The 10373-nt window shown below is 41.5% G+C and overlaps 1 protein-coding gene across 2 annotated transcripts; it reads right to left on the bottom strand.

Moving 5' to 3' along the window:
* Nucleotides 1-681: 681 nt before the first annotated feature.
* On the bottom strand, nucleotides 682-9906 carry ERI1 (exoribonuclease 1). 2 transcript variants are annotated; one of them, XM_066996347.1, is made up of 7 exons: nucleotides 9752-9906; nucleotides 9270-9445; nucleotides 7310-7520; nucleotides 6130-6213; nucleotides 5252-5361; nucleotides 3421-3535; nucleotides 682-2264 (listed from the first exon to the last, which is right to left on the bottom strand). In XM_066996347.1, exons 1-7 carry the CDS (start codon nucleotides 9830-9832, stop codon nucleotides 2022-2024), a joined length of 1020 nt encoding a protein of 339 aa, XP_066852448.1. In that variant the 5' UTR covers nucleotides 9833-9906; the 3' UTR covers nucleotides 682-2021. The 2 variants fall into 2 exon arrangements, with proteins under 2 accessions (XP_066852448.1, XP_066852447.1); XM_066996346.1 differs by lacking the exon at nucleotides 9752-9906 and adding an exon at nucleotides 9532-9550.
* Nucleotides 9907-10373: the final 467 nt, after the last annotated feature.

Here is a 10373-nt window from a genome sequence, read left to right as displayed (position 1 = left end):
TTATTTAACAAAAATAAACAATTCTGGACTTAATGTAAAATTACAATAGCTTTTCACTTAGGAAAGCTGTAGTATAATCCGTAACAAATAATTCTTTCATTGGACTGTGAGCGTGGTTACAGACCTGTAAATAAGACTAGTGATAAAGTCTGTGACACTGCCAGTCTCCTGAAGGGAGATTTGCTGAGCTAGACTCATTTTTATCATAAAGAACCTTTACCACGGAAATTCAGAGACAAAAGAAATTACTATGTTTTTTCACAATTCCAGAAGAGAATATTATCTCTACAGTGAACAAATATATAATCAACAGTTTGTAGCGAATACAGGACTAGAATTAAGTGGTCAAGAGTAAGTGTATCAGAGATTTTATCTTTCTGAAAATACATCAAGTATTCCTACAGAAAGAGGAAAATGTGAAGTTCAACAAAAGGCTACAGGTAAAACAAATATTCACTTAGAAAAAAAAATGAACGTCATTCTAAAGTAGCTGTCCCCAGGTGCCCACAACAGTGCCTGTAGCTATGAGTGGAAAGAAAACTGCTTTCTTCCTACAAATCATTGGAGAATTGACCGGTATTTGTCTCTCTTACATGAATTTATAAGAACATTTTCAGGTTACCACTGAAACAGTTGACAGAAGAACAAGGGGAACCAAGAGGAGGTTGACTAGACAAGCAGTAAATGTCCTAAACAAACAAGGCTTTATTATGAATTATTAGTTCTGCTTCCTTAAAATAAGCAGCAGAAAAAAATAAAAAAGAATTATAATACAGGGATACCAAACAACCTTTTTTTTTTTGACCAAGAGCAATAAAAATTCTGCTTTTCAGAACAAGCCATTCTAATGCAAAGCTGATCACATTAAAGTTGTACTTTGTCATAGCCCACTGAGATAAAGTAAATGAACGGTTTGGCCACATTTGAGTATCATGTTATCTGGGGCCTAGGAGGAAAGCAGAGGAAGTTGTTAATAATTAGATGTGACCTTCACTAATAAAACTATATATACACCTTCCAACGTTAGATTTCAGATAAAGGCATAGTTCTATGGTAGCAGAGGTAGGAGAAGGTACCAAAAATAGCTGAGCAAGTCTCTAACTATGAATGAGAAGCTTCTTGCTTTGCTTTAAACAACAACCATGTAACAGAATTTTGAACTTGGTTTGAACTTACTTTTATTTCACTTCATTTTTAAGTCAAAATAGATGACAAATGTTTAAATAGGCTGTCCTTCATTTGATTTAGCTTGAGTGTAGCAGGCACAGGAAATATGATCCTCAAAGTGAAGTCCCAAAGCAACTCCTCTTTTTAAATACGGGTTAAAAAAATTAATGCCATACTGCATGAACGAATTTTTTATTCAACACACAGCTCCTATAATTGATGTGGTCAAAGACAAGCATATCCTTAAATTTAAAAAAAAAAAAAGAAAAAAAGAAAGAAACCCACACTACTTCTCTACTGCTTTAGAATTGATGAACATGCTCCCATTTCTCAAAAAATGCTTTGTGAAAAGCAATTATCAGCAGGAATCCTAATGAGATTGCCTTATCAGCAGAGGCCAGCCCAGCCAATCTTTATTTCAGCTCTTCTAGCAACATCTTGTTTGGATGCAATGAATAATGATATACTAGATATCATTATAGTATGGAATAATGAATAAATACTACCCACAAGCTGGTGTGGAACAGTAGTACACACGCCTAATCGATCTTTGCATGTGTTTAAATTCCATGTCCTTAAAAGCTTACCACTTTGCCTGGATTTTGCATATCAGCCTTACTGCTAGAAAAGGTGCAAAAACAAATAACAACAACAAAACAAATCATCAGTATAAAAAAAAGTTGTAACACAGGCTTCAAAAAGCTTCCATACTCCTTTTTTGAACAAAGACCATTAATTAAAGTGCCTTCAGGTTCTGAATTGCAGACAGATTTGCAGAGGTTGCCGTTTGATAAGCTGTTAACAATCTGTAGTGGGTGTCTGAGAGCAGTTCCTAATGCAGAACCCGTGAACTGTTAGTTTCTGTAACGGGGCATCTGTGGAGCAGGGGCTCCCTCTAAGGGGGCTGAAGAGGAGACTGTCATGAGCTGTCCTGCGTGCATTTTCTCATTCACTCGCAGTTCACAGCCATCCTGCAGCATCCTTATAGCTATCCTTGCAATGTTTTTAGAGTCGTCAAGTCCACTGTGAGGCCTCCCGTCATAGGTCATCCCCAGCTTTTCGAGCATGATTGTCAGCTTGGTCTGGTTCCTAGGAACCTGATGGAGAAAGCGAACCACATTTAAGAATTAGGTTCTGTACCAAGTCTTTTTAATCTAACACGCTGCAAAATAAACAGATGCAGATGTTAAGTACCACACATTACTTTCATGTTGCCTGTTGTTGGATCACTAACAATTTCACTTCAAAGCACCTTGCTGAGACAGACACTCGTTTTTATAGTGGAGATGTAGTCAACAGGAGCTTGTCTAGACTCAGAACCATTTCAAGAGCTTCTCACCATGACAAGCACCAGCTCAAGATGTGCCAACACTGGCAATGATGGAAGTCGTGGTCCAGCAAGGTTTAACGAGACTTATAAAGAAGGAATTACCAAAGTGGTGTAGCAGAGGGAATCAAGACTTGTTTTCTTTTGCATTCTAAGGGATTAAGAAGCATCAGGATCCTGATTCTTACTGACCCCAAATTTCTGAACAGATTGGCAACACCAATACTTGCCCGTGTCTACACAGATGAACTACATCTCTTATTAAATGCCAACCTCCTTTGTCCTGAGGTTATATTAAATATAACAAATCCCTTCAAGAGAAGATTGCCAGCCAGGTCCAAATCACATTCGGAGAAATGGTTTAGCTACGCTGACTGACTAGTAATTCACCAGAATCTCCAATAACCCACTTCATGGCAATCTGACAGTGACGGAAAGCAGCAATAAGATCCAGCACTGAACCAGTGTCACTTTTCTCTTGACAATTTGATGCAACTGTAGATAGGTCCTAATCTCTTCCTGTCCCCATTACTCTGTGAAAAGAGGAGGAGATATCCGACCGTAGTGACGCAACTTTGTTTTGTATTACATGAAGACAGGAAACGATAATTGCAAAATCAATACAGGCTCTTTTCAGCTACTTTAAGATCCAAGAGCACCAGTATGACATTTTAGATAATCCTTCATGCAACAATGAACACATCTCCTGCTTCTTAAAAGCAAGATTAAAATTAAAATGCAGTAGATGATACCATTTTCAATTAGTAAAATGAGACGTGGGCATGAATGACATTAGAAAATTAGGCTCTAGGCAACTAGATTAAGTTACACTATTTTTATACCACACACGTAACAATCACAGGTACAACAGGACATTCAAGATAAACAAAAATTTCCTGCAAGAGAAAGCAATTATCTGTACAAACCTTATAGAAGTTCCCATATGATTTGCGAATATTGATCCACTTTTTGGCAAACGAAGGGTATTTAATACGGCTAACACGGCACTGGATATTCAAAAATTTACTCATATCCCAAGATCTTAAAATATCAAAAGAAAAAAAGAGAAAGACATTAATAATGAATAATTCATATACTCTCTATTCCACCTATTGCACATCTGAAACACAAAATGATGTCTTTTCTTTGGTGTCAGTAGAAGGAAAACTGCTTAGATTAGGAAAAGCTATCTGCAGTCATGGAAAGAAATGTTTTAGCATGAAATTCTTAATGATAGGGAAAACAAATAGCAAAAGGAGCAACATTTTCACTAAATGGTTTCAGGATGGTTGAAACAAAAAATAGCATGCCAACTTCCTCAGCTACCACATCAACTCCAAGATAGCCAATATATTAGAGGCTTATACAGTCCTTGCAGAAGGAAATTACAACTTAAATTTCCACGATCACTCAGGTATGCATACATTTATCTCCGTAACTGATGATATTGAAACAAGACCGTAATTCGTTTTAGAAGAACCAGACCTTTCTGGAAAGAAGATGAAGTTGTAACCCTACACACTTCTAGCTTTCCTTCCTGAAAGGAAGCACCCCAACAAGTTTGTAAGCTTCAAGCGAGAGTAAAGCCATTTTTCCCCTCTCCTGAAGCCATCTGCACAATCTCACTGCACGTATTTTCTCCAGGGGACTCCCCTTGAGAATTCCAAACACGTTCTAAACCCATTAATATAACTAGTCTTATACCAGTTTTGCCTTAACGTTGTCTTTTTAAAAATTTACTATTGCTTCCAAAGAAGCCAAAAGGGCCTGTGATTGATGGCCATTGTCCAAATCTTGAGGAATTCTGAAAAAAGAAGAGGGGCTGTGGCCAAAATAATTTTTTCACTTGGCAAAGTGGACTTATAGGTTTTGTCATGTATCCATTCATCTCTTATGAAGACTTTTTCAAACCACTCATGTCATAGGCTAGAATATTTATCTGTGTTTTACTTGAGGAAAGTGTTACGGAGTCATAGTAAGATTCCCCATGCTCTTTTTTCATAAGCTCCAGTATTCTTTCAGGGTTTCTCTCTCTTCAGTTCAACACAGTCATTACAGCAGTGCCTTGTTCATCCAGCCTAGCAGAAGACTTACTCCAGGCAAAGAACAGACATCTCAATGTGAAAACGTATCATTCACCGCAACAAGGCATATACGCTTTGAAGCATAACCAACATCAAGCAAAGACCAAGGTGGAAAAGTAGCAGTTCAAGGACTAGCCAACTCCTCACGCACATGGGCTGTCAGAGACACAGTCCTCTAGGTCAACACACAAAGCTTTCCAACTAGTCATTTCTCCCTGACTGATAAGCAGCATAATCCATTACTGCTCTCTGATGAAATATGCAGAATGTATTAACAGTAATACTAATACACACAGGATACAAATCAACCACCACAGCAACCTCAGCCTCTGGAGAGCATGGAAGCTGGTTAGAACCGAAATTGCAAAACGTCACTTCCAGATATTATGTGCAATATGAAAACTAGGTGGAAACAGAGAATTGCAACAAGAAGAAAGGATAAAAAGTCTACTCAATGTCATTTAGTTGCGTACAGAAAACTGGAAAAGAAACAGTGCCATCTAATGGACTTAAGCTTCATTTCAAACTGCTCAGTTTAGCTTTCCTGACTTACTTGAAAGCTAAAATTGTAGTATAAAAATGGCAAAATGGCAGTGTCACAATCCACTTTTAACAATAGTGTATACATAATTTTGCAGCTTTAGAGTGTGCTGAAGGTTACATACGGACATACCCATCTGTCAACATGCAATAGCTGTACTTTGTTCCCAGTTCTCGCTGCCTCATCCACTCTATGACGTTCTGTAGAACTTGAGGAAATGTATCAGCTTTATCAATGACGTCCTAATAGAACAAAGAAAGCAAAAGCAATGAACACTTAAAAAAAAAAAAACAAAAAACACAACAACAAAAACCCACAAAAAACAACCAACAAACCCTCACAACATGAAGTGTAAGAATTATACTGGCATATAGGCTGTATACCAGGATTATACTAAATAACTCACTAAATTGGCTTCACAATAATCTTAGAAACAGACTACACATTAAAATAAGGGGGTAAGGGGACAGATTCTTCTGAACTGGAAAAACAAAAGCACCACAAAAGCACCACTAAAGAGCCAGACCTCAAATGGCATCTATAAAAGTAAACAGATGTCCTGATTTCAGCTAGGATAGAGTTAGTTTTCCTCCTAGCAGCTGGTATGGTGCTGTGTTTTGGATTTAGGATGAGAGTAATGCTGATAACACACTGATGTTTTAGTTGTTGCAGAGCAGTGCTTACACTAAGCCAAGGACTTTTCAGCTTCTCACACTGCCCTGTGAGTGAGGAAGCTGGGGGTGCAACGGAAGCTGGAAGGGGACAGACCCAGGACGGCTGACCCCAACTGGCCAAAATGTATTACAAACTGAATGGTTTTCCCTACAGCTCCTAAAATGCATGAGTGACCAGCTAAGTGAAATCAATTCCAGGGTAACAGTTGGGAGAGGGCAAAAGAAACAAGGATTATGTAAATAATCTTCCAGAAAGATACAACACAAGTCTGAAAATATCAACACACCTCTTTTTTTTTCATTTTTCCCCCAAAGAAAAGAAAAAGTAGAAATTACCTGGGTGATTCCTGTCAGACCAATACAGAAATTTGAAAGTTTGGGATTGACCTCTGGCTTCACATACTGCTGAAACGTATCCTCCTGTTACAAGAGAGTCAAACGGTGAGCAGCAGCCCGCTAGGTAGCCCGCAATGCAACTTCTTTGGCTTGCCCAGAGCTCAAAAGGCAATAGCAGCTACTTGCCCTGCTGGAGGCAAAAAGGACTGCACACCTCCCCAGCTAAAGCGAGCATCCTGACTGGCATCGTGAGATTCCCAGGGGGATGGACGGATGGCTTGTCAACTGGGACAGCCAGTAGGCACCACTGAGCAGGGATGTGGATGCAGGAAGGGAAAAGGACAGACTTCAGTAAAGAGGAGGATGTGATAAAAGGAGAGCATGAATTAAAAAAGAAAAAAAAAAGCTGCTTCCCACTACTCTACAGGTAGCAAAACATTCTTGGTAATCTGCACAATCATCTTTCCGCAGTTAGAGGCATGCATGCAGCTATAATCTCATGTTGCATCGCAATAATTACTGGAAACCCTCCTCCTCTTAAAACTTCCTGGTAAATGTACCATTTATCAGAGGAATCTGCAGTTTCTCCATTTCACAGAGTCATAGTTACAGTAAGATAGCAGGTTAGGTTTTTCCTAAAAGAAAGATGTACAGCAATAGAGCACTTATGAGGCTGCAAAATTTCTACAGAGTATTTTTAAATCTGGGTTAGGCAGCTGCCAATCTATAAAGTAGGCTGCAGGAACAGTCTAACTTGCTGAGAAGCTGAGCTCACTGAACCCTCCTTTCTAGAATTCTGCATTAGTCTCCTCATTGCCCCAGAGGAGACCACAGACCATCCTAATTCTTGTTTATGATGAATCTCCGAAGTCTTGAAAATAGCTTTGTGGATCTTAAAGAACGTAGAGGAGGAGAGGAAAAAAAAAAAGACACAAAAACAAAAAAAGACTGAGAAACTGAAAGTTCCCTCATATCAGTAGAGGGAACAGTAGAGGATTGATCTTTTCCAGCTTCTTTTAGAAAAGTTAGTTTTGCTTGTAAGAGGCTCAGAGGATAGGTCTTTAAGAAAAAAAGTGTTATTTTTAATGAAGCTCAAAATCTACCTAAAAACTACTCTAGACTTTCTGAAGCAAAGTTACATTAAAGAACAGCATACTGACGCAGTAATTAGATCACTTACTATTTCCAGGGTATGTGTGTTCAGTAAGACAACAGGAAACTCAATTATTTCATGTACGAATTCAGGTGGGTTTCCTTCTTCACAGGTTGCTTCAAAGTCAACAACGCAGATATAGTCATAGTAGCTGTCTGAATTAAGAGCTTCCTTCTGCATCAGCTTCTGTTTCTTGTAATAATTCTTCAGTCTCTTCTTCAGCACATCTTTTACTCCTCTAAATAGAGGACGAGAGTAACTAAGATTAATTATACTTTTGTTTAATCATTTATTTCACTGTTGTAGCACTGAAGCTATATTCAACATTCAAAAGCTTACTGTCTATAACCTGATTTTAAGCACCAACGCCTATGAAGTCTGAATTCGACTTTACTCTTGGAAGAAGTTATTTTTGAAGTTTTACATTGCAAGTGAAATGACAGCAGCAGCGTTGTAGCAAGCGATATTGTTAGAAAAGCAGTCCACTGATCCGCAATGAAAAACTGGAATCAGACTATTAAACTTGAGTTTGAGAACATCAGCCTCTCCTGCAAGCACCAAACTCTTTTCCGTTTTGGTTTGTTCTTCTAGTTTAATTCAATAACAGTACGAAAGCTGACGGAAGTCAAAATTACTTTTTTTTTTCCCATCTAACTTATAATAAAATAAGTTGAAAGAGGTGATGATCTACCAGCAAAATAACCTCAGAGGAAAGGATGATGCGCGGCCATCTGCTCAGCTCTCTCTGTTAGGGGTGATGCTCCATTTGTTTACATGCAAGACGTATTCTGATCAACTTAGTTGAATTAATTAAGAAACCACTAAGTCTAACTTAATAAAACAAAACAAAACACACATTTAAATCTTTCCGCATTTACAGCTGAATAAAAAACACAAATAGAAAATTAATAACCTAGGAGGAAACCACAAACACGTCATTTGCTATTTGATTTCTGCTTGGTAATTTTAGATCAGAATAAATGCTGAATAGCCATACAAATCCAGTCTGCTTCACTATAAATTTTATCACATAACGGTAAATAATTTCCTCCTGAGAAGCCAAATTCATTTAATTAAAGGAGGAATTAGAAAAAGTCATTCAGCTAGCACATTAGAAGACAGACAGGGTGGAGGTGGCAGGCTGCACTTCCCGTGCACAGCTCCTCCCCTGCCTTTTTGCTTTCCAAATGAATCTCTGCTCCTTCTGTCTTTTTTGTCTGGGCATTATTTCTCCTAGTTTTCATCTTCTCTGGAAAGCTCGACTTTTCCCTCCAGCCTTATTCCATTGCATCCTTTGTACTCCTCCTGCCTTTAGAGCATCCTAGCTCCAACTTCTGACTTTGCTGACTCCCAAATACCACCGCTACTCCCTTATTACTGTTGCCAACAGAAACACACTTTGTTTTTCCCAGCTGACTTCCGTATTTCCTATGCAGCAGGAACCACTCTCTGTAAGCCTAGCCCCTTCCTCTTCCTCCTCCCTGAGCACAAGCTCAGCTTACCGTACATTCACCTACTCCCAGTATTCTCTCACACCCTGTCAGATTAGCAAGCAGCCCACCTAAGCCTAACTGTTCTCTGCATCGATGACATTCCCAGACCTACCACGACAGAGGTTTTAGCCAACATCACAGCCATACTGGTAAATAAGATTTTTTTTTGAAGTGGGCTTCTCACCGCTCCAGGTTTGCAGTGCCGCCCGAGAACCCATGCCGTTCTCCAGACCTGCCTTTCCCCCTTGTACAAACACGTGGCGAGGTGTGACTTAGTTACACATTTCTTCATGTCTGCATTACCAGTTGAGGCACATCTGAGACCACGTTAAGCAGTATCACATCCGCTAACCCTACAAGAAAAGCTCCATCGAGACCGCACATAGAACACCTAGGGGTTGATGGCATGTCTCCTTTTCACTTTGTGGCGCGTGTTTAAACCTTAAAATAATCATGCTCAAGGGTAAATCAGAAGGGCTGAGACTTGGCCTGACCTGGTTTCAAGTTTGAACTCTGCAAGTTTACTTCTAAGCTCGTCTCGGGTCATTCTGTTGATGTAGCCATTGGTCATGGCGATTTCCTTGTACACGGGGTCGCTGAAGTCACTCTGACTGGAAGCTGGGCTTTTCCCCTTAGTTCCTTGATCGCCCACCCCGCTGTGCTGCTTGCCCTGGGAGGAAAAAAAGATCTGAAAGTCAAAACGGATGGTGGATTTTATGCATAGTTTTGGTATGTAAACACATTAAAACACCGCACCGTTCCACTCGTGACCAAACCGAGTGCTTAACTAGCTTATAGAGAGGTAAAAAAAAAAAAATATTAACATTGAGGCCTGCCGGCCGGGCGCCCGAATCACCACAACGGCAGCGCGGCGGGGCGGGCTCCGCGCATGCGCCATGTTGGGTGGCGGCAGCGGCCGCACCGCCCGCCCCGACCGGCCCCGGCCCCGGCCCCGTCCCCCCGGCCCGGGGCTCACCGGCGGGCGGGCGGCGGGCGGCGGCTGCGGGCGGGCGGGCTGCGGGCGGTTCTCCTTCTGCTCCTCCTGCTGCTCCTCCATGGCGGCGGCGGCGGCGGCAGTGCCCGGGGAGGCGGGCGGAGCGGCGGGGCCGCCCCCGGGGCGGGGAGAGCGGGTGAGGCGCGGCCCCGCTCCCGTCTGCCAGCCCCTGAGGGGAGCGGGGGCGGCCTCAAATCCTGTCAGGCTGTGGGGTGCCGCCGGCCCTTCGCCTTGGTGCTCCGAGCGGTAGCAACGCGGTAACAACGCGACCTGCTGGCCTCACAAACGTGGCATGCCCTAAACCCAAGAGATAAAAAGCTTCCCCAGAAGTTTCTTCACAGGATTACCGGATGGTTGAGGTTGGAAGGGACCTCTGGGTGTCACCTAGCCCAACCTCCCTGCTCAGGCAGGCTCACCTCTATCAGGTTGCCCAGGACCACATCCCAGGTGGCTTTTGAAGATCTCCAAGGAGGATCTTGAAGATCTCCACAGCTTCTCTGGGCAAGGTGTTGCAGTGCACCGTCACCCACACGTCACAGAAATCCTTCCTGCTGTTCAGACAGAACCCCCTGTGCTCCAGTTCGTGCCCACCGGCTCTTGTTCC

Source organism: Anser cygnoides, chromosome 4, assembly GCF_040182565.1.
Source record: "Anser cygnoides isolate HZ-2024a breed goose chromosome 4, Taihu_goose_T2T_genome, whole genome shotgun sequence".
In the NCBI taxonomy this organism is placed as follows: domain Eukaryota; kingdom Metazoa; phylum Chordata; class Aves; order Anseriformes; family Anatidae; genus Anser; species Anser cygnoides.
The sequence above is the reverse complement of the archived record's forward strand: the minus strand, read 5'-3'. Positions and strand labels throughout refer to the sequence as shown.

Bases quoted from the DNA above. Each gene is read 5' to 3' on its own strand.
- ERI1 (XM_066996347.1), bottom strand. From the start codon at position 9,832: ATGGAGGAGCAGCAGGAGGAGCAGAAGGAGAACCGCCCGCAGCCCGCC. The intron at 5,362-6,129 runs GTAATTTCTACT...TTGTTCTATTAG, and splicing joins GTCTGACAGGAATCACCCAG to GACGTCATTGATAAAGCTGA. The intron at 2,265-3,420 runs GTTTGTACAGAT...TTTCTCCATCAG, and splicing joins CATATGGGAACTTCTATAAG to GTTCCTAGGAACCAGACCAA.